We start from the raw sequence: 25,475 nt of genomic DNA, 5'->3' as shown, positions 1-25,475 counted from the left end.
TTAAAAGTAAAATTGGTCCCAAGGAACATTTTCTGACTTCCCATAGTAGTCATCACTGGAATTTCACACAGATCTATTTTCCTTCATCCTTCTAAGGGATACTATTTATATTTTCCTCCCTACAGATAGCACTCATATTTATTTTATTAAAATTTCTATGAACTGTTTCTTTTTCATCTGCTTAGGAAATTAAGGAAAATTTATTAGCTGATTCTATGTAAATTGCTTACTTTAGTTTTCATTGAGGATAAATATGTTTTGAATATCTGTTATGACAATTATATACAGCTACATTTTCAACCCTAATGCATTTTTAATAACTTCCTTTAGTAGCTAGTGATTTGAATTTCAAATTTCTTTCTACCAGAAGTAAAAAAAAAAAAGTATATACCACTTTACAGCAGTTTCATATAAAAATTGATTTATGCAGCAAGATCTCTCTCACTCTCACAGTAAACATATCAAATTTCCAAATGAGACCATTAATACTCATAAGCTTTATAATATATCTGTTCCAGATAGATCACAGCATAAAGTTGGCAAAAAAATAATTGTGTCCTTAGCTTATCATTCAGATATCCATCACTTAGGTTGGAAAATTCACTCATTTGATTATTTTGATTTATTGCTAGTAAGCACTGCAGCAGATTTGAGGGCAAATTAAAATAATTGACTAATTGCAAGTTTAAAGCATGTAAACATTAACAAACAGAACGATTTGGGAAGTCCACACTAGTATATTTCTTTAAGCCATCTTGCAAATGAAGGATTTTTTTTCAACTGTAGAGATCCAATGTTTGAATTGAGAATTAATTGCCCAAGGGAAAACAAGGATTTAAAATATGCTGGCCTTTTCCATAAGGAGCATCTTCCTTTATTTCCCTGATGATAAGAGGGAACTATGAGAAATTTATAGCTTTGCCAGGGTTCAGTTTTGAAAAAAAGGATTCATAGTTTTATGAATGGAAAAAGCCATTGGAAGTGACAGTTTGGTCTTGATTTTGCAGGAGCAGGAGTGCATTTCAGCATAAAAATATTACGAACATTTGCAATTGCTTTTCTGCCTTGATGGCTGGTTGTCCATGGCTTGGGCAAACTGGCACCATCTGACCTGCAGAGAACACAACCCACTTTCTCCTAGGGAGGGGTGCCCCACAGCCTCTGAGGTCTGTCTTCTCTCTTCTTCCTCTCTGCAAATGTATTTTTTTTATAACATGATCATTTATCTGTATGATTTAGCTAGTAATGGTAGAACTTAGGCTTGAACTCAGTTAGGTCTGGTATATCCCAAAGACGATAGCCCTGCCACTGCCCCACTCTGCCTCCTGCAAATGTATTTTTTTTGTTATCATTAATCTACAATTACATGCAGAACATTATGTTTACTAGGCTCCCCCCTTCACCAAGTCCCCCCCACACACCCCATTACAGCCACTGTCCATCAGCATAGTAAGATGCTGTAGAATCACTACTTGTCTTCTCTGTGTTGCACAGCCCTTCCCATGCCTCCCCACATGCTAATTATACATGCTAATCATAAGGCCCCCTTTCTTTTTCCCCCTTATCCCTCCCTTCCCACCCATCCTCCTCAGTCCCTTTCTGTTTGGAAAGTGTTAGTCCATTCTTGGGTTCTGTGATTCTGCTGCTGTTTTGTTCCTTCAGTTTTTCTTTGTTCTTATACTCCACTTATGAGTGAAATCATTTGGTACTTGTCTTTCTATGCCTGGCTTATTTCACTGAGCATAATACTCTCTAGCTCCATCCGTGTTGTTGCAAAAGGTAGGATTTGTTTTCTTCTTATGGCTGAATAGTATTCCATTGTGTATATGTACCACATCTTTTTTATCCATTCATTTACTGATGGACACTTAGATTGCTTCCATTTCTTCGCTATTGTAAACAGTGCTGCGATAAACATAGGGGTGCATCTGTCTTCTTCAGACTGGGCTGCTGCATTGATTTTCTTTTTGGTAAAATAATTCTCTCTTTAGAATTATTAAAATTTTCAGTTAGGAGTATATTTAGAGTCTTGATAATCACTCTAAATTTTATGTTTATTCGCATTTTAACATTTACTCTACCAGCAGTTCCTCATCCAAGTGGCACTTTGCATGTTTTTCTATCACTTCCTGAATCTGCTGTTTGTTTCAGTCAAGTGTCAACTTTTTTTGGTTTGTAACTCTTGATACACCTAGAATCGAAAAGCCTGTGAAATACACTGGGTGTCACTGCAGGGCTGGTACCAAAGTCCATGTCTTGTAGAGAAATGAGTTTTCTTTTGTGTTTAGGCTTTCACAGAGAGGTACTGATTTACACCTACCTTAATGTTAATTCTCTTCAGTAAATTTCCTAGGCAATTTCCCTACCATTGGGCTGTGTTTCTAACTGTTTAATGAATATGTCTACCTAAATATACCATACATACCTAATCTAACATGCAAAAAATGACTTCTTTTCTTCACCTCTGGAAATTGGTCTACTTTCCATGGTCCATGTCCCTGTGGGAAGATGACCCTTCATTGGTCACTTGATCTTGAAAGGGTATCAACTCTTACTCTTCTCCTTTGATGTCCCCTCTATAGTTACCATATAGTAACTATATGACTGTACATGGAAAATAACACCAAAATCTATCTCCTTTCCATTCACTTTCTCTTTATTCAGGACTTTGTTGTCCATCTTGGGGAAATGGAAATATTATGATGTTCAGTTAACTTGATTCTCTGTATATAGTCTCCTTATCACTTTATTTGATGTGATGCCTTACAAAAAATTTTTTTCTAAATAGGTATTTGAAGATAGGAGAAACCATTTAAAACCCTTCACAACTTCTCTTTTGCCTGAAGGATGAAGACTGAACCCATGAGTGAAGGTTTCATGACCCTCCATGTGCCCCACACACTTCATTCGGGCATATCTTCTGCACACCAGCCCTCCTGTCAGGGTTTGCCAACACTGGATTTAACTCACCACGCAACGTGACTTTTCAGTACACAGAATTACATGTTTTCGTCCTCATATGATTCAGTCCTCTCCATTATTTTGCTTTGTCAAAACGGAGTAACCCTCAGCTTCTCTCGAAAGTCCTAATTTCCGGTGGCAGAATTCACTCTTCCCTTATACTTTTTATCTGAACTCTGCGCCCCGTTGTATTTCACTGTAGCGATTCTTCATTGGACTGTAAATCCTTCAAACAGTAATAACTAGTCTCAGCACTTACTGAGTGCCCCCCTCTTTTTAGAAGTCCCTGTATAGTACCCTGTTTACTGTTCCCAAAGTCCTGGAGGAGTAGGACAATTATTGTCCCTAGTACACAGGTAAGAGCTTCCCCATCTCTCAGTCTCAGGGGCTATACAACTTTGATGACTAGGTGGAACAAATGACATTAGAGTGATGAATGGCATTGTAGAATAATAGAAGAGGATAACAGACTAATAATGATAATAATAACAGGATGATAAAAGAGAATCCCAAAAAACACTAGTTGTTAGATGTACATTCTAAGAAAAAAGAAGCAATAATCAGGGTCATGAACCTACTTAAGATTATAGAAAGAAGAAGAGTAGTGAGATTGACATAAACAGTTTGGTTTGCATGCCTAATAAACACTTGAAACTTAATATACACAAAATGAAAACTTGTGATTTTTACCCAAAGTCTATATATAAGACTGCCAGTTAAAAGCATTAAACACATCTTCTAAAACAGAATCAAATAAGAAAGATCATTCACATGCTTTCTTGAAAACAACACTTAAGATTTCCTATTACTGGTGAGTCATGCCCAAATTATTTTTCCCCATCAGGACTGGTTAGTCTCTCAAATGCTAGGAAGAACAAGTTGTAATAATAACAACTTTAATCTTCACAACACTGCCATGAGAAAGGTGAATTTCAGGTGTCACTTATACTGAATCAAGTTATTACAGTGCCTTAGGGAGTTTCAAATAATAATCAATGACATCTGTTTCATTATTTACTGAGAGTAACTATTCCTATTCTCGCTGTGTTCCTTATGGTCTTTTCTGCTTAATTTTCAGCCTAGAGAGAGGAAGCTCACACACCTATATTTGGGAAGAGTTAGCCATAGTTTTCTAAAATTAATTCTTATCCATCCTACTCATATCTACCCTCATATTCTATTCCTTCTTTTCTGTTGAAATGTACAATCCTTGGTGCTGTGGAAGACCAAAGCCCAGAATTATACACAGGAACCTTCTAATTACATTTTCAGTCTTCTAGATCATTTGCATTGGCATACAGGGGTTCTACCAATGTATGCCATATTTTCGAAACATATCTCCTACATACCTTGGCTTAGTTTTACAGCAAAACTGGAAATAAACTGCCTGCGTAGCTGTCTCTTCCTCACCTCTCGTCCTGCGGCAGCCTCTCCACGTGAAATTGGTCCCCGTGTTGCTGCGAAATAGCTGTTGGCAAACCATCAAAGACCTCCTTGCTGCAAGCCCAGTGGGTCCCCGTCATCCTCCTTAAGCTCTCAACCGGTACGGAGATGACCACTTGTTCAACTTCTTAAACACAGTTTTCTCTTGGTCTCCAATAGTTAACTCTTCACATTATTCTTCCCGGCTCCCTGCCTGCTTTCTCAGATTTCCATTCCGGCTTGTCCACCTCTGCCAGTCGTCGCCGTGTTGGAGCGTCACTGTTCCCTTGTGCCTTTGCCTCCCAAGGACGCTGCCTTCAGCGCTGCAGAACGCAGCACCCTCCGTGTGGCAGCTCCGCCACAGGACTAACTGCCAGTGCCCCTCCGTCCTGCAGCACCTGCTCATCTAACGGATACTTGGCATTTTAGTCTGAATGCCTAGCAGTCACTTCAAATTTAACCTACACAAAGTGAGAGCTTGTGGTTTTTACTCAATACCTGCTCTTCTAGTCTTCCCTGTCTGTAGAGACTGCACCATTTGCATCTCTGTTGCTCAAGCGCATCTTTATCATGAATCACCCAGAGTCCTTCCTTTCACTGACACCTGACATCTAATCCGTAAGGAAATCCTGGCAATTTTCGCAAACCACATCCAAAGTTTGCCTTGCGACCTCCAGCTCCAATACCAGCACCCTTCATCCAAGTCACTATCACATCTCACGGACACTAAGGATGGCTAACTTTTTCTCTAGCTTATCATCTGCCCAAGTAAGTAATTATCTGCTTAGCAATACAATTTCGTGTATTAATAACATCTAGTTATATTTTTTATTATTCACTTTCCTATTCTTGCTACGTTTTTTATTGGAGTATAGTTGCTATACAATAGTACATTGGTTTCAGGGGTACAACATAGAGATTTCATAATTGTACATGATGAAATGCTCACCATAAGTGGTTACCATTTGTCACCAACCAAAGATATACTATATTACTGACTATATCCCCTATATAGTACTTTTCACCCTTATGACACGTTTATTTCATAACTGGAAGTTTGTACCTCTTTATCCCCTTCCCCTATTTTGTCTGTCTCCCCAACACCCTCCCCTATATTCTTTTTATTTATGAGTCTATTTCTGTTTTGTTTGTTTGTTTTATTTTCTTAGATTCCACATATAAAGGAGGCAAGGATATACAATGGGAAAAAGTCAGTCTCTTAATAAATGGTGTTGGGACTCAACAATGACCTGAAACCATAAAACTCCTAATAGAAAATACTGGCAATTTTGTTATATGTATGTCTCCCCAAGCAAGGGAAATAAAGCAAAAATAAACAAATGGGACTGTATCAAACTGAAAAGCTTCTGCACAGCAAAGGAAACCAACAATGAAATGAAAAGGCAATCTCCTCAATGGGAGAACACATTTGCAAATGATGTATCTGATCAGGGGTTAATACCTAGAACATATAAAGAACTCATACAACTCAACACCAGGAAAACAAAGAATCCAATTAAAACATGAGCAGAGGACCTGAACATTTTCCAAAGAAGACATGCAGATGGCCAACAGACAAATGAAAGATGCTCAACATCTAGTTATATTTAATCTCATTATATGTCCATAGTAACAATTAGTGCTTGCAATAACCCTCTTTAGTAGGCAATATTATAATCTTAATCTGTCAGAGGAGAAAAATTAGGTACATAGAATTTAAATACCTTATGCAAGTTCACACAACCATTAAATATGGAGCCTAAATATCTTACCCACTGTGTAATGTGATTAAGATTCTTTTTTATTCAAGCTCTATTACTGAGATATAATTGACACATGACATTATGTAAGTTTAAGGTATACAATATGATGTTTTAACACACATATCGTTAAACTCACTGTTTTAAAGAAACAGCTTTTTGCTATTGGTGTAATAGAACTGGTTAGCATATTATTGTTGAATAGCCAATTTTTAATAGATTTTAGTTTTTACAGCAGTTTTAGGTTCACAGCAATACTGAGTAGAAAGCAGAGGTTTCCCACACACACCCTGCTCCCACACATACAATTTCCCCCATTATCAGCATCTCCCACCAGAGTGGGGCATTTGTTATAATGGATGAATCTACTTGGACACAATGTAATCACCCAAAGTCCATAATTTACAGTAAGGTTAATTTTGGTGTACATTCTTATGGTTTGGACAAATGTATAATGATAGTTACAGTCAAATATTAGTTAGCACCTTATACTAATTAGTTCCCTATAGTATTATACAGAGAAGTTTCACGTCCTAAAAATCCTATCTACCCCTCTGCCTATCTATCCCTCCTGTCCACCTAAACCCCTGGCAAGGACTATGTTTTATAAAAGAGAGAATCAGAACTATATAGCACATAAAATAAATCCACAAATTCATTACATCAGGGTAACTTTGGATCATCATCAGTGTGGAATTGGAATCCGTACGGACCTTATGTAGGCCTCTATCAGCAAGCAATACTTCTTCACAATTCTGAGTTCTGCTCATGAATCCTCCTTTTTACTACCAAATATTTAGCTCTGCTTTGATGTTATCCCCAAGGATAACCTTAACTAGCATCTTCAGTATCATTCGAGGGTTATTTCTTAACATATTTTTAAATCTTAAGAAATGGATTATTTTCTTCACAGAATTTATGCCACATCTCAGCACATCAGCATATTTGATGATCGCTCTCTGGCTAAGGCTGTAAACCATGTACAGGAACAGTGTCCTTAGCACCGCTAACACCAGCCTCAAAAGTTTTATCTCCTAAGTATTGCCCACAGTTTAAATCAAAGTAACAAATGCACAATTAACCTGAGCAGAGGGGAAATGCCCACTCAGCACTTGGGAAAATGATCTGGGTGAGTTATGAGTCATCTCATTTTGCAAAGTAGCAATAAAAATGAGTCTTTCATTTTGCAAAGGTACCACCGGCATTTACAGCAGATGATTCGAATAAAGGAGAAAAATAACTTCTGCATTTTATCAGCACAGCAACATTTTATCCTGGTCATGCATTTTTGCCTCTTCAGTTTTCATCCATCAAAGGAAAATTATCCACAAGTTGTTGCCCAGAGTCGCGTTATTCCCCAGTGACTCCAAAGACTGTGACTTACCTTATGGAAGTTTCTGAAATATGCTGCCTTTTCATCTGGAAATTTTTCTAGCCTTCTGGGTCCTTTACTAGAAGCCTTCTTGAAAACCAACCAGCATCGTCTGAAAATCTGAAAGCAATGAAAAGAATCCTATTATCTATCTTTTTACACGAGTTATGTACCATCAGGAACTTAATTAATCCATTGGAAATAAACTTTATTAAATGCACTTACAGAGAGATTGTTTTTGAGTCAGAAACCATGCTATGTGTTAGAATTACAGCAATTTAAAAAAACTATTTAATGTAATCATGAATTTTTTAAGAAAATATTTCAAGTTACGAGATTCTCAATGTGCTGGCTTCAACTGTCTTTAATTAAATTATCTCAGTGTCAATACCATATAAAATATTTATTCTCACCATCCTAGTGACAATTTTCTGTTTTCCGTGCTAATGCACTTACTTTTCACTAAGATTAAACACTTTCATAATGCTCAAAATTCTATGTTTGAAGAAACATCACATTTAAAAATCAATCTTGTAGGACTAAATTTTTTAAAAGGCATATTTACACATATTAATTTAAAAAGCAGACAATGTTTTTATAATAGACACATCTGTCTCTCCTTTATATCTTTATAGTAAATAGCATTCATTAAATGCTTACTACATGCAATACATTTTAAAATGTACATACCCATTTAATCCTCGCACCTACCATATGAAGTACATTATTTCCATTTTAAGATAATGATAGTGACAGTGTCGGGATTTGAACACACTTCCACCTGAACACACATCTCTTTAGCTTTGGCAAGAAAAGCAGAGCCACTCTTTCCACACACACAAACCATCATCTCTAGATTTTGCCTGTATCTTACAACACTAACTAATGCCAGACCTTGAGATTGATTGTCACCTAGTGCCCATACTTCTCCACAGGTGTGTTTAAGGCAAAGAAAGAAAATGAGCCTCCTTTCAGTGGTTGAAGAGGTCTAAAAATACTAATTGGCCACAACTTTTATATTTCAATACTTAGCATTTTTTTGCTAGAGTATGCATTCTCTGTAGCCATAAGGAAATTCATAGAAGGAAATTGCAGAAACTTAGATTTCTCTTCTATTTCTTTATTTAAACTGCAGAGTTGCTATCCTATGCTCTTTTTGACTAACACAGGCCAGATGATACCATTCTTTCGGAGTGTGCCTTGTCTATCGTTCCTGAGAAGACAGTGTTTCCCATATTAAAAGGCACCAGTGGATCACATAAAGGCCTCTGGTGCTAAAAGCAGAATAAACAGAATAATAAGGCAAATGCACATTTTGCTTTTCTCTTGCTACCTGTCCTAGCTCCTTGCCAGTAGCTTCAAAAAGCCCCTGAAGGACAACCCTGAGCTTCTGGACCACATCCACGGGTCTCTCCCTCTCTGCCTGGCCTGACATGCATGCCTCCTCTGTCCATGATTCCTAACCATGTGCCCAGAAAGTCAGAGTTAAATTAATCCTCCCAGTATTCTTTCTGCACACTTGTGTTAGGCACACTGTGTTTAAGTTATTTATTTATTTGTTGGCTCCTTGCTGATCTCCACCCCCAAGGTAAAATAATACTTAAATGATGCAGTGCAAATAGTGATTATAATATGACATTGGTATGTGGTGTGTTTAATTCAATTCTACATGGGTTTATTTAATGTAAAATTATGCTTTGTGAACTTCATAAAAAGTACTTATATGTTAAGTAAATTTAAGTAATAAATTTAGAAAACACAAACATACAAGAAAAGATAGTTTGGTATTGTGGGAAATTAATAAGGCTTTTGTTGGCAAACTTGGGAACTTCCCAGATGAAATCTGAAACTGAGCCCCATACACAGAGGGTAGGGAGAGACCAGGCAAGAGGCAGACCATTCCAGATGGGTAGATGGCAGATTAACAAGCACGGGGACTTACAAAGTAGCCTTGTCTTGGTGGTAGCAAAATGGGCAAATCTCCACACCCTCTCGCTAGAACCTTGAATTTATAGAGACGGCTTAACTGGGTTCATTCATCTATTTGGTCTCAACACCTGATGGTCTCAGCACCCCTTATTCTCTCAAGGCTGTGTCCTTGGAAAGAGCTCCTGCTGTCGAACAGTGGGCAGGGACTACATTCTGGCTGCCCAGAGCCAGCTGGTGGGTCAGCCTGTGGTCACATCCTCTCAGTCAACACTCTGGAATCAGAGAGTGGCTCTGGCCCTTAACTAGCTGTGCAACCTTAGACACAGTATTTAAAGTGTCATGTAGCAAAGAAGGAACCTCATGGGACAGAAGATGGAGTCAACAAGATGGGCTCATGTTCTAGTGACCAGAAGGTTCTAACAAGGGTCAGCTCATTTCTCAAGTCCCTTTTACTTACAAAGTAGGTGCAACATGCTGCATATGACAGTCATATGTAGGCACACTTCTTTACTAAGGTCATGTAATTCTAACAAAATTCAGATCCAAATATTCTGCATTCAAAGCAATTAGTGTGCTGTATAAGAACTTTTTAAAATAAATAGAAATGTATTAATGATCTCCATAGAGGGACTATAGACCTAGTAAGACTGGACTTGAAATCCCAGCTCAGACCCCCAAGTGTAAATCGGGGCAAGGCTTGTGTCCTTCTCTTCACTTGGGGAAAACCCACTGCCTCTATCACAGATCATGTGGTCATGAAAATAAAAATAAATGAAACATACAAAGTTCATGTCACGGTACCTTACAGAGGAATCGCAAACAGAGGCTAGTCCAATACAAAACAGATATAACACCTTTTAGGGGAAGACTGTTCAGCACATCCGCAGTCATAATGGGTATTTACGTAAAATGTAAAAATCACTGTTTGTACCAATATATATTTAAAGGTTTGGGATAATACCAGAAATGAGGGGAGTTATGTTATATATGATATCAGTAGACAAGACTGCCTAAATACTCTGTTGAATACAAGTGAGTTCCTGCTAACTTCAGAATGGTATGGATATTATTAATACAGCTATTTATATTTATCAATATGCAGCTAAAAGAAAAAGAAAAAGATTATATCAAATTTACTCATTTCCTAAAATTACTCTTTCCACCATATAGCATGAGTTAATTTTTGGATAGGATAAATCACTTCACTCAGTCATTTTATGAATCCCACAACCTTATATTAGGGTTGAGAGTATTTTATTATAATATCTGAGAACACAGTTTTTAGTCAAAACACCTGGCTATTTAGTGCAGGTATTGTTATTTTAAATGTCTTGTCCTGCAAGAGTTATTTTAACTTCTTTAAGAGCTAGCTTCTTCATCTATAAATTAAGGTCAGTATATCTCTTAAAGTTGCACAGGTGTTTAAAATGTAGTCCACACATCTTACTTGAAATTCTTGGGTTTGGGACTCTGCCATGGACTATACTGTGTCCCCCCTAAACTCATAGGTTGGAGATGAAGCATTTGGGAGGTAATTAGGATTAGGTCACGAGGGTGTGGCCCTCAGGCTGGGATTAGTGTCCTTCTAAATAGAGGCTTCAGAGAACTGACTCACTCTCTGCCCATTTTAACAACAAAGAGGTCATGCAGTCACCCAGTGAGACAGTGGCCTTCTGCAAGCCAGGGAAAAGGCTCTCCCCAGAATCTGATCATACTGACACCTTAATCTTGGACTTCTAATCCCCAAACCATAAGAAAACAAATGTTTGTTGTTCAGGCCACTCAGTCTATGGTATTTTGTTATGGCAGCTAAGACAAATACTTTTAGATTTTATTTTTATAAGCAGAGATAGTGGCGGTTCTTAGAAGCAATTATCACAGGAGTAATATTGTGGAAGTGAAGAACAGTTACATGAATATGAATAGAAATGTGAGAGATAAGAGGCAGATAAATAAAAATATCATTTGCAAAGTGGGATATATATAGGTTATTAGTATTTATCTCCTGGCTATTTACCAATGGATTTAGAATCCTAGCTGGGGTAGGAAGACTCTTTGAATGGGATTGTGACCCAAATCCCTGGTAATATGGTTTTTGTTTTTTCTGACAGAGGAAGGCTTCTCCTTGCACCTTTTGCACTTTTTTGCTCCTAGCTCAGGAACCACGGTGATGTCCAGTGAAGCCTTGTAATATTCATGGAAATAGACACACACACTCCCTGAGTGCAGTGCCCATTCCATGTGACTATAGTTGTTTTCTATTAAAAAGTGAGTTAAACAGAAGTTAGAAAGCATAAGTATTTCCATGTAGGCCCTCAATATTGTGATAGATAAACCTGATAATGGATAATAAGGAAAAATAGATTTGGTATTTTCTATAGTATCTTATCTCCTTTTGCTACTGCATTTACAGAGGCAACTACACAGAGATAAAACTGATTTTTAAGACTTGATGTAATAGACTGTTTACCAAGCCAAGCCCCTTAAGTTATTATTTTATTTTGGAGTAATTTTAGATTTATAAAACAGTTGCAAAAATAGTGCAGGGAGTTCCCAAATAGACTTTACCTAGCTTCCCTATTATTAACATCCTGAATAACCATGGTACGTTTTTCAAAACTATGAATTTAACACTGCCAAAATGCTGTTAACTAAACTACAGATTCTACTTGAAAATCACCAGCTTTTTTGCCCAATGCCCTGCTCTGTTTGAGATCCAATCCAGGACCCCCACGTTGAATTTACTGTCCTATCTGCCTAGTGTCCTCTGATCTTTGACAGCTTCTCAGTCTTGTTTTTTTGCATTCCATGACCTTGACAGATTAAAAGACTACTGGTCAGGTATTTTGCATAAATTTCCTCAACTTCTGTCTGTCTCAAGTCATTTTTGATATTTCAAAAGTCTAATGAAAAAAAAAACCTCACCATAAAGTGATTAAAACAAATAATTTATTGGGAAAAATAATAGGAATTCTTCCTAGCTGTGAACGAGTAATATTTCGATTAGATGTCTAGTTGAGTTTTTAAACTTAATAAAAGGATCATTTAATACATGCTTATAATGCAAAGCTTGTGTGGGGTTTTTCACATAGTTTTCAAAGATAATTTGCTTTGTGATAGAATTAGATAATAAAAAGGGCTGTGGCTCAGAGAATTTGGAAGTGCCATTCAGTGCCCATGTGAAGCCAAATTCAGCAGGAGTCAGCACTCTGAAAAACCTGCAGAGCAGAAGCGTACAGAGGGTGGGGCCGTGAGGACACGGCCTCTGTTTCTCTGTGTGCTCTGCTCTGCTCTGGGCTCTAGAACCGACCCTTTATGTGAGTGTGCTGGCGACGTACCAAAGACGAGCTGCAAGAATGATTGCTGGCCATCACGAAATCACTCCTCTGAGGAAAAAAAATTAAGGAATAGGTTTTACTTTGCTTACAGATGAAAGATAGGGATTCTTTGAGTATATGAAAGTGCCACATAAATGAAATGAGGGACCTTAGTTTTATTTTGTCCTATGAGACAAAATAAATGCCCTTCGTTAGCAGTACGTGGGGGAGACGGTGCAGTCTTGCAGACACTGCTTGGCTCTTCAAGGGCATCTAAAGGCGCAGGGAATCGCTGACTGGTTACAACAGAATGGATCGCTCACAGGGCGGCTGACCTTCCCGTGTTCTGTCCCTTCGCGGGTGACACTCCTGCCTGCCCTGTCACTTCTGTCTTTGGGGAATTAATTGATTCACCTTCTCAGTAAGAGTTATCTCCTAAGCGTGTCTGTGTCTCACCAAACAGGCTCCTGGATACCCTACAGATTTTCCTTCTAGAAAATTGCACATTGTTGCCAGGACTCCAGAAACCCCCAGGATCCCCAGCTGCTCCACCACCTCGGTTTTCCACAGCATTTAGCCAGCCAGCCTGCCGTAATCAAACACCCTCGTAATCCTTTCCCTCCGATGAAAACCCTTTCGCCTCAAAGCAATCTCTTCTCCTTACTGCTTTCTCCTTTTCACGGTGATGTTACACAAAGGACATCCTTTCTCCATGTAAGACTCACTGTGAAGTACATGGCGGTTCCTTGGCTTTAGTCCATAGCCATAATTACGTTATTTAGCTAGGACTCATTCACAAGCTTTACCCTAACCTAAAGTCGTATTTAATGGGCTTACTCCATCCCAGATGCTGGCCTAATGAACTCTGCACTTCAAATGGCATTTTGTTTGAAAACTTGGAAGAATGTCTGATTACAGGAGTTGTCAAACCAGAGGGTCCACTGCACTAAAGGGAGTCACAGAAATGTCATTTCTGGAGATTTTAGAGAACCCAGAAGAAAGTGGCATATCTGGAGCAGCGTATATTTGTGTTTCTTTCTGAAAGTAAAGTCCTATATACACAATGAGAACTTGAGGTATAAGGTTTAATCATGTATTTATAAAACTATCTATCAGATGAACATATCAAGATAACAAATAAAAAAGCCAAGCCCATCCAGGAGTAGCGCCTGCAGGCTTATACCATGAGGATTTTCAACTGCTGAGTCCTGAATCTTTATCCCCTCACCAGCTATGTACCGCACTATTGAAAGTCACACTTCTTTTTGGTAAAAAGTACTTAATACACAGATTTAAGCTTAATGCACTGACGAACACAGCTCTAGCTATTGTTTCAATATAGGTGTGAACTTCAGTTTCTTTCAATACTGCTAAATACATTTAGTCACTGTTAAATATATAACAATACCAGAATCACTCCCATTCATCCATTCATTCATTCAAAAATATTTGGTGGATGGAATACTAAAAACAAGCAAATGAACTAAAACAATAAAAACAACGAAAACCAAGTTTCTGCCCTTATGGACACAAAGTTCCTGCCTCCTGGAACTTTTGTTTCAATGGGGTAGACAGGTAGTACTGAGTTGGTAAATACGTGAATTGGTACACAGTCTTTTCCATGGTGTTAAGTGCATTGGAGAGAATAGCAAGAGCACGCTCTCTCCCAGGGGCCATTTCCACACTCGAGGAGGTGGGAGAAGGGTGACACAAGCATCCAGGAAGGAGGGCTTCTCTGTGGAGACGGAAGTGCAGCCCTGCCTGAATTAGCCCAGGAGCTGAGGGCAGTGGCCCAGAGCAAGGGCAGTGGGAGTCCACAGAAAGGTCGGGGGGAGCTAAGGTGGGGATAGATCTTTGCTTAACACAGAAATAAGATTCGGAACTCCATGCAGCATCAACTTGTTAAGTCTACCTGCAGGTTAATGTAGACATAAACCAGGCAACTTAGGACACTTCAATGAAAGCTATAAATCAAATTTTAAACACAGCCGTAGAGGGCCAGGAATATGCCAGACCACGTGGATGACTGGGTATTTCCGGTTGATATCTATTAAATGCCTGGATTTTTCAAGCTACGTGTCTCCTCTAAACTGTAAGCTTTGCAGCTTTTGTCCATCACCGTTTTGTCAGTCGCAGTGTCGTAGTGTCTGTGGCTGGATGGCCCTGTGTGCCCAGCCGGGAGTGCAGACTGCTGGAGTTACATCTCCCCACATGGATCCGCCTTTGTATGCACTAGTGACTCTGATATAGATAGTCTGCTAAAGTCTTGGAAATAAATGCAGTGGCTCTCTGATAAACATAAAGCACAGAATGTTTTTCTCCAACTGTGAATTTATTAGAAATAGTTAAGAATGAGTCAAAGGTAATTATAAAGGTGTTACAAGGAGCTTCAAGCAGGCTACAGTATAAAAGGGCAGATTATTGCTGGAGATGTATTTTATTAAATATCCACTAGTCTACACATATTTATTTTCAGCTAATAGCTTAATTTAGAAGAAAACTCACTGGCATCACATAAGGTGTACAAATCAGTGTCCCTAGTTCAAGGGCTGTTTTAAAACTATTTTTACTGGCTGTTCCTGTTTTAGGTTATATAATCTGTGACTGAAAAAATGCAAAGATAGAAAGTGAGACATTAGAGATGAGAGGAACAGAGGCACACTCTTGTCACTTTGTGCTTATGTGGCACTCCATTCATATTTATATAGCATGCATATATACTTACACCTTTTTGATATTTAAAATTTCAGTTCACATATGTATATAAATAATAAACATAAATATGTATTCACCTCTGCTTGTCTATAAACACTTGCCTATTTAAGTATAAATCACAAGACAAAAAAATCAAAACTTCTTTCCTTTCTCATTGCAGCTATGGGGTAAATTGCAAAATTTCCAGACTCTCCCACCTAGCCTTAGTTCATTCATATATCAATAGCTGTTTACCACTGCAGAGCCTCTGGATAATCTGGAGTAAGGGGTGGAGAGAAATGACCATTCTCTCCTCTCCTCCATTACTGGTATGTAATTGGTCTGGTGTCTGCCATTACCAAAAATCTGCTAATGGGCTCCCCCAAGAAGGGGCAGGTAGGAAGCACAGAGTATGCCAGGGGGCAGAGCATGAGCAGTGGCTGGAGGAGATGCTAGCAAATTCCAGCAAGCTGTGAGCAATACAAGTTTCTCCCAACCTATCCTTTCCCTTGACTTATTTCAGCTTCACCAGTTTCATAGGGTATTTGCCCCAGCCAGGAACACCCTTCCCCCTGGAGCAACAGGAGCATAATTTAATAAATGTTCATTTTTTATGAGAAAGTTTTCACCAACTTTGTAACTCGAGAGCTTTGCATTATTCACCATTGTTTAACACAAAATATAAATATTGTTATCCATGAACATTGAAAAAAATGCTTAAAGAGCAATATGTAGCTCCACTTTTCTCATTTCATGTAGTTGAACAGATCAAGGTGAATGTGCTAGTTGCAGAGTGGGCCACTGAGCAGTACCCCAAGCAGGTGGCAGCTTTTGGAAATAATAACAGCCTCAGAGGACAGTCATGGTCTTCCAGCTCCGAAGTCCAACATGGACATGATAGGGAACAAAAAACCCCTTCCCTTTGCTCAAGGTCTCCAGGAAAGAACCGTGTCTGCTAGGTTTTAGTTTCTCTAAAGTCAGAATATCCTTCGGCTTTGTATCAATAAAATTCATCATGTTTAATTTATCAGTCAGTTGTACAGGTGGAAATAATCAGTGAAAATATTCCATGTACAACCAGTTTGCTTTTATTTCATGGACCAAGTTAGTAACAGGGCTCAGTCATGTCGAGACCTGATCCCCGAAGAGTTTTACAATCACAGCTTCAAACTGACATTTTCACCTGGAAGTAAAAGTCAAATGTGCAAGTCAAAGCTCAGAATATTTCCTCTTCATTTTATTTCTCTTCCTGGTTTTTTGTTTTCATTTATTTTTGTATTTTTAATCAGAGAAGCTTCAACTCTTGGTGTTGCCATAGATTTTTTTCTCTTCCTTTACCTAAACCATCCCAAAGTCTATGGGCAAAACCCACAAGGGAGGTGCCCCTATGATACAGTGAGAATGGCTTGAGTTAAAAAAAAAAGCACATCCAGGGAAGAAAAGAAGAATAAAAATTTAATGGTAGAGGACCTTAAAAATCAAAGAGAATTTTCATCTGATTCAGCAGAAAATGGGAATCAATGGTTAGGTTATTAAAGGTTTGATATTATAGAAATAGTATTTAAAGAATATTAGACCAGACTCACAGAACCCAAGAATGGACTAACATTTAATAAAGGCAAAGGGACTGGGTGGGATGGGTGGGAATGGAGGAATAAGGGGGAAAAGGAGCATTATGATTAGCACACATAATGTAGTGAGGGGTGGGGGGCACGGGGAGGGCAGGATAGCACAGAGAAGACAGGTAGTGATTCTATAGCACCTTACTACGCTGATGGACAGTGACTGTAATGGGGTGTGTGTGGGGGACTTGATAATGGGGGAGTCTAGTAACCATAATGTTGCTCATATAATTGCACATTAAATGATACCAAAATTTAAAAAATAAAAATAAAATAAAAAAGAATATTAGATCACTAGCAACATGACTATGAAAACAGAAATTTTTCATTAGATAAGCGGTACATTCATGCCAGAGAAGGAGATGGCAACTCAGCCTATGCTGAGGACAGTGGAGAGATGAAGAGGAACCCAAGATGAGAAACATCACAGAAAAAATTTAGAATTTCACTATGAACTAAATATGAGTGAAGGGAGAGATGAATAAAAGACATATCTAAGTTATTACACCTTCAACTCTAAGTGAATGATGACATTTATGCGACTGTCAGAAAACCTGAGGCATGAGTTTAGTTATCAGTTTATTGAGTTTGATATGGCATTTAAATATTTGCATGACCAAAACTGCTCTTGATGAAGTAATAAACTGAGGTCTTCCTATAAAATGGATACTTTCCAATTTATCTTTTAGAACAATTTCTCACTGTTAACTATATCTTTCTTGTGAAATATATTATCCTACTTCAGTTTCATGATAGAAATTTGCAGTCTTCTAATGTTGATTTCTCCCCCACTTCTCAACACTTTGTGCCTTTTGCTGCTTCTTAAAAACTACAAGTTCAATATATTTAAAAGATCAAATGAGCGAAGGCATTTCTATTACTTCTGTTTCAGATTAGTATATCAACTTAGCTTAAGTCTACATACCTTTGGAATTGTCTTGAATGAAATGTAAAAACCTGAAATAGAATTATTCAATGCCTCTGATAATCTGCTGCTCTTTAAATACATTGGTGACATTCATTGATTTCTAATGAAGGATTCTACTCTGGTTTTTGACTGATGTGAGTTTTCTGGTAATAAGCTGATTATAATTGAAGTCACTGTTATTTCAATTCACCATGAACAGCTGCCAGATTTGATAACAAATTTAAGGAATTATTAAAATGTCAATGACAATGATTTAAAAGATGTTCCAGAGCTAATTTCACTAATAGTTAAAATATTTTTTATATATGTACTAAACATATTATCTTAAAGTTAATGTGCATCCTCCTAAAAAAAGACTTTAACATATTAACTATATTTTTATACCTTCATAAGCCATATTTATTAGTTTTTAATTTAAAATTTTGCATTAATAATGTAAAACATCATAACACATTGTAAGAGCTAATTTTCATTTCCAAATATATGACTGAGCTTTTTCTGTTGATATATGTGATGCAATTTTTTTGTTTTCGCTTGATTTGTAAGAATTTTAAAAATATATTTTAGTTTTAAATCCTATATCCCTTAGAGTTGGAAATACCTTCCCCTATTTTGTAGTTTAACATTTCACTTTTATATAACTTAATTTTTCATGTAGAAGTTCTCATTTAAACAAATTTGTCAATTTCCTCTTTTGGTTTCACCAGTTTCATAGGGTATTCTTTATGGCATTATGTTTATGGCCTCTGTTTATTAATAGAAGTGCAAAATCCGTTTACATTTATGGGGTTACTGATCTATCTGACCTTTTCATCATCTCATTTTTTGGTTTTATTATTTATAATATCCTTCTTTTACTATATTCCTACTCTGTAATGTGTTAAACCACATTTCTTAGATTGCCTCCTGTTTTTTTTTCTCCAGCAGCTTTTGAAACCTTTTCATCCCTTTGAACAATTTAGTTGACAAATGCATTTAACCACCGGTACATAATGCATCTCCCTTCCTTTCCATTTTCACTCATAAAAACTAGTGGAGTCCCACTTTACAAAATACTGTTCTAGGAACCAGCTGATCTCCTGCTGTCGCATTTGTTTTATTCCAACTTAAAAACTGTTGCCCTAATAATGTCCTAAAGGACAGCCCTGGTCACGTATCTCTTTGGACCAAAATACAAATGTACCAATAGCAACGAACTTTTCAAAGCTTCTCATCATTGCCCATTGCTTATAAAAGAACTGTCAAGTTCTGCAGCTTGCTGTTCAAGAACCTTCATGAACTAATGCCAAACTCTTGTGAAACATTGTCACATCTCTATAAATCCTCTCCTCAAACTATACTGGTTTACTCTTCATCACCCTCCTGAATATATTTGTTGTCACTTCTTTGTTTGCCTCATATTCTTTACCTGAAATTCTCTTATCTTTTAATTCACAATCTTTAGAAACCTAGCTACCTTTTGAATCCTGTCTTCAGTCTTACCTCTCTCGTGGAGAGACCAGTCAAAAGGGACATCTCTTTACCCTGCTTTCCTTTATCATTTTTCCTTCACTGTCTTTTGAAACTTAATCTCCCTAATTAGGTTATAATCTCCTTTCCAGAAGGAGCCATGCTTTACAGGTCGCTGCATTATTCTCTTCTCCCCAAACTCATTCATAACACAGTGCCGACTTAAAAACCATTGGATGAATCCATCAGTATCTTATACATAGATGCTCTTTTATAATTACTAAGGTGGGCACGTGCTCCAGGCCACACATTGGTCTAAATTTTTAAGATGTATTAACTCATTTCATCCATCAAACAACATCATTAGGCTATATTGCTACCATTGTTTTACATGTGACAAGGCACAGAAATGTTTTTTTTTAAAAAAATCAGTATCTGAGATATAGGATTCCAGTCCTGATAATCTAGTTCCAGAGCTTGTGTTTGTAATTATATTATGTCCTTTTGCATTATGTCTTTTGAGCCTTAAACAAGCAAAGCATTAATGTATTGATTTTAAAGCTGGGAAAGCTTACACCAAAATAGGAGGACAGGTGACCTTCTCCAGAGATGAAAGCTTGTGCCTGGGGTTTGGGGAAAGGATGCTAAAAACATGGAAATGGAGCTGCAGTGGTGCCAGGTGGTGTATATGCTTTGTCTATTATTTTTTGGAGTCACCTGTGTGTAGGAAATGCCTCTTTCTCATCTTCCTCAAACTCACCCCTTCCCATCTGTTCACCTAAATCACTGAGAAACAGATCCTGAACCTCTACCAGAAAGTCTTTGTTCTTGAGAATTGGAAGCCCACCAGGGAAGGAGAATCACCCATTTATTCTCATACATTGAGAATATTGGTTCAATTGCCAACATTTCACGTTGGAAAACCGAACAGTCAGGAGAGACCAAAAAAGAAAAGAGTGGAAAGAGAAAGGGTCTGAAACGAAACTTTCCTTCTTCTAAACTGGGGGAACCTGAAGACCAATACTGGGTTTGTTTGTGATTAAACCAATGCAGAGCTCTTTAATCCACACACTTAGTTATAATTAGATTCTTGTCCCCAGACAGACTGTTTGGAAAATACCCTTTTGGACAAGTGTTGCATCCTTTCATTTTAAGAACACTGATCTTCTGCAGGGATACATTACTTCTTTAAGGAGTAAAAGAAAATGTCAAGATCTAAACTAAATGGTATGTGAGAGCACCCTGGAGCCTTGGGCACTAATCCATGCCCAGCAGCTGAACAGAGCTTCTCACCTCACAGCATGAGAAAGACATGAAAGGTTCAGGAGTTAGGAAACCCGGGGGAGAAACAGCCGAAAGGATGACCAATTTCAAATGTATAAAGCTCTCCTGACATGAAACGTCCTGAGCAAGAGTTCTCACTCGAAAGAAAGTTAATTTCTTTGCAAAAACTACACAGTGTTTCTTATTTCCTTCACATTTTTATTTCAACCGTTTTCCCCAGTTGAATTTTGGCTGCTGTTTATAAAATGGATTGGCCTTCTATTCAGAGCTACATAATCAGATTTGGGTGCTTTTTGTATTATCTTAGTTGTGTGGCTTAACCTGGTGTTTCCTCTGGGGTCAACATTTTGGGCATCTCTCCTGTCACGTAATAGCAGCTATCTAGACTTTCAATACTAACAGCTAGTATCTAAAGAGCTTATTATGGTCCCCACTGTTACAGGATCATACAATTGGGATTTACAAATATTACCATAGTTTAAAACATACCGAAATGCAATGAGGTAGGCAATAATTACCCCAGTTTACAGAATCAGATTCTCAGGCAGAAAGATTAAGTTATCTTTCTTAAAGTCTGGCACAAGAGTAAATTACTGCTATAGTTTGCTAAATTGGCTTCCTATCTCTGCTTTCTCTCTAACCTATTCTGTATATTGCCATCAAAATAATCATACTAACGTTTTTCTCAATTCCATGACACATTTGATGGATTCTGTTTGCATCTCAGGTGAATTTTAATTCAGAAGGAAGTGTGCAAAGCCTCCCACATCCCCCTCGGCCCTGCTTCTGCACCTATCTCTACTCTCTATCAAACTAAGCCCTCTAGGGACTCACAACTTCTTGCTGACACTCTTTTTTTCTTAAAACAGCTTTAACTGAGGTACAAGTGACAACACATGTATATATTTAAGCTGTACAGCTTGATGTTCTGATGTGCCTATATTTTGTGAAATGATCTAGTCTCACAAAAGAGAAATGATTTTGTGAACTGAGATAATATGTTCATCACCTCACATAGGTATTGCTTTTCTTATTCTTTTTTGTTGCTGTTGTGAGAACACTTCAGATCTACCTTGTCAGCAAATTTCAAGTACACAGTACTGTTAGCTACAGTCTCTGTGCTATACGTTCAACACTGCCTTTGTGTTTTCCAGATGTTCTGACACTTTGTCAATCTGATAACTTTTTTCTATCAATACTTGGTTTTCAAGGGAGGAAACTTTGGGCAGATCATGCCTGCCTGTTCTTCATGCTGCCCCCAGTCTCTGTGTCCTTATGGTCTGTATGCTGCAAACATGAGAGTTATTTTACCCCTTTGTTTTGTGAATTATTATATTGAAGATCCATTTCTCCCATTGGAGTGCATGCTTATGGGAAGTTCAACTTCCCATGTTAAGCAACTTCTTGCACAATACATTTCCATAAGGGCTCAATATATATTGGTGGAAAGCATTAACTCATGTTTTAGAGTTATAAATTATTATTATTATAAAAAACAGTAGAACCACCTGAATTCTATTGCAGAACACAGGGAATTCATTTCACTAAGGTGAGAGTTTACAACGTTTTCAGAAAACCCTAAGATAACAAACAACAATCATTTAGAAATATGATGGAAGAGAATAAACTCTGTTTACAGTAGTCACATAAATGTTAAAAAGTCTAGAAAGATACTTAAAAGAAATGCCAAGTCCCACAAAAGAACATTTCTGGAGGACATCAACTATGATTTAATGCAAGATGCCTGTGCTTGTGGTGGCAGATAAATTCTCCTATATTAGTTAATATGTTTAATGCAATAAACCTTAAGTTATTATTTTACAACTAGACACACTAACTTATGGCCAAACAGGGATAGCCAAAAGCTCAAAAAAATACTTGTAATGTAGAGGAGACCTAACAGGTATTAAAACATACTATAATGCCCCAATAATTAAAATAGTGTGGTTATGCACCTGAATAATCAGACCAATAGACAGAATAGAAATTCTAATAAGAGTATATGATGACAAAGGTGGGCATCTCAAATCAATGCAGGAAGGGTAATGAACATTTTAAATTTGAAACAATATCAAAATTAAATGTATGTGACTTTGACCCATCATTCCCACATTCTAAAATTTACATCAGAGATACAGCTGCATTCATAACAATGTTATGTGCATACATTATAGCAAAAAATTGGAAATAACACCAATATCCATTGACAAGGATCTTGTTAAGAAAACTATGGCACATTTATATAGTAGAATAAGAAAGCTTTCTACGCACTGATGCGAAAATGTCTCTAGAATATGTTTATGCTAAAAACTGACGTGTTTTCACACATGGATGCCTTTTGTATGGGCAAGAAAAATTAACAATGTATAGCCATATTTTTTGGATCTCCATAAATCAGAAGAACTAGAAATATCAAAAAGAACTTTAAAAATTGGTTTCCACTGCAGGACTCAGGGGTAGAGCCTACCAAGTGAGAGTATGAGAGAAACTTCTCAATTTATCAATTATGCACCAGAAACCATTCCTCATCTGGCTGTAAGGGATATTAAAATGTGATCAGTAAGTGTTTAATGTTTCATAGAGGTATTTTGGCTTTTAAAAGACATTTCATATGGACGGCCACTGAAGACTCCATGGTCACATTCGTAGTTGAGAATGGTGGCGGGATACAGGAGTAGTTTAGTCTGATGAGGAGAAAAGTCTGAGGCAGGAAGATCCCTCCGTTGGCTTTACTTCTAATAGCAGCTGATCCTCATTAAACAACTGTGCTAAACCAAGCGCTCTCTCGCTGAATCCTCCCACCAATACTGTGTGGTAGCTACTCCTAATATTTCCATTGCACAGATCATACAACTGAGGCTCATGGAAACTTTCTACTAACCTAGGAGGACCAAGGACAATATTTAGCATGGGAAAGGTACCTATTTTAACCATTCCTATTGTGAAAAATAAAAGGTAATGTGTAGCTTGCTTAAAAGGAATGATGCTAATAATTAGACACCAGCTCCACCGTGATCTCTTGTAACGTAAGTGCTGAAGAACTCGCTATAAGCCTTATCTTTCTTCACACTTTTCACATTTATCTTCTATGTAGGTTCTCATATATCAAAATAACATTTCTACTCTCAAAATACATTTTTTTCCAGCCAAGAAGATATATGGACAAAGAGCCTATTTACCTAGTATTTCAATAAAATAATGATAGCCCTGTAACTTTGAAGTATTTTTCATATGTCGCTATCATAAAACATCAAGTTGAACATGACAGTTTTATTTTAAAATCTCTGCTTAGATACAAGTCCTTTTTAAAATCCTTCAATCATGCCTTTGGAAAAAAGATAATACAGAAAGCTTTCTAAGGAGCTTATTTTTACTAGAAGCCATATCTGATACATCTTGGACATATTGGACTATACTGTCAATACATTTTTAAGACATACTGTTATAAAAATCATATAAAAGCAGAGAGAATTCCCTCTGCAAAAGAGATTTTATCGGCATCTTGGACAGGTAATATTGATGATATCTTTGAAACGTGTTTACCAGATAGAGGTCATAAATTATTCCTTGTTCAAAAACTTCAAATCAGACCAGGAGTATAAGTTTGCATATCTGTGTAAATTTCATACACTGTTCTGAACAAAAGGAATAATCCAGCTCTTATCAGTGTGCCTTGCTCATAGCAAACGCTCATAATTAGTTGAGTGTATAGATTCCTATATGTAATTCATTCAGCTCAACAAATATTCACAGAGCACTTAATATACGCCACAGTGGTATGCACTGGGGCATAGAATAATGAATTGATCTTGACTTGAAATAACTTGTCAAGCGGGGCAGACAATGTGCAAACATAATTCAAATCACTGAATAAAGCGCCATGACAGTCATGTTCTCAGGGTGGACAGAGATAAAGAGGGGTGCTCGACACAGCCTGGGGAGGAAAAGGTGAATGAAGGGAAGTGGTGAGTGGGAGACTGAGTAAGCCAGGCAAAAGGAGAAGCAGAAAACAGAAGGCCAAAGTTCAAATGTCTTCTATAAAATCAAAGTGGAACATGCAGTATGGAAAGTTTATCTGTCATTACTTGCATAGGATCTAAATGCCTCTTTCTTGCATGTTAATGTGTATATTCTTTGCATGATAATCTTGATGAATTAATTTAGGATATATGAAATTGATCTTACTAACCAACTAAGTGACACTGGACAGCTTTCTGAACCACCTGAGCCTCCTTATTCTCTCCTCTAAAATAAGGGAGCTGCAGTAAATCACTAGTAAGAGTTCCTTTAAAACAAAAACTTTTGTGATATATTGTGGAGACACAGGTTGTATCTCTTTTCATCGTACAAATTTTAGGAATAATGGATGTGATTAGGAATAATGATGTGATGATTTTTCTAAAAATTATGACATCTATACTAATTATACCATGTAAATGCAAAGAAGAAAAGCCTTCCACCATCTGGAAAAAACAATAATTATTAAAATAACCAACATTATACATAGTTTCTGTGTACATGTACATAGATAAATGGGTGGATAGTCAGAGTTAATTTTCTAAAAATGAGATTTATTCCATACTGTATTTAATAAGAGCAGAAGATTCATTTAATATTTCCATTTTAACAATAAGTATTCAGCAGTTTGTATCTCATTAGTCATGATTTTGCATATCAACTTCTAAGACATTTAATTTGCATTCTGCTTATAATTGACTAAATTAAAGATCAAGGGAT

At 37.3% G+C, this 25,475-nt stretch overlaps 1 protein-coding gene across 1 annotated transcript in view; it reads right to left on the bottom strand.

Annotated features, from left to right (window-relative positions):
- The window catches only part of DOK6 (docking protein 6), a 308,053-nt gene that overhangs the window by 208,582 nt on the left and 73,996 nt on the right, over positions 1-25,475 (bottom strand). Inside the window, exon 2 of the mRNA XM_036876760.2 lies at positions 7,528-7,635. Coding sequence (XP_036732655.1) covers positions 7,528-7,635 — 108 coding nt within the window. The remainder of the gene's footprint in view (positions 1-7,527; positions 7,636-25,475) is intronic.

Source organism: Manis pentadactyla, chromosome 6 (assembly GCF_030020395.1).
Source record: "Manis pentadactyla isolate mManPen7 chromosome 6, mManPen7.hap1, whole genome shotgun sequence".
NCBI classification, from domain to species: domain Eukaryota; kingdom Metazoa; phylum Chordata; class Mammalia; order Pholidota; family Manidae; genus Manis; species Manis pentadactyla.
Note: the sequence above shows the minus strand (reverse complement) of the source record. Positions and strands in the feature narration are given on the sequence as shown.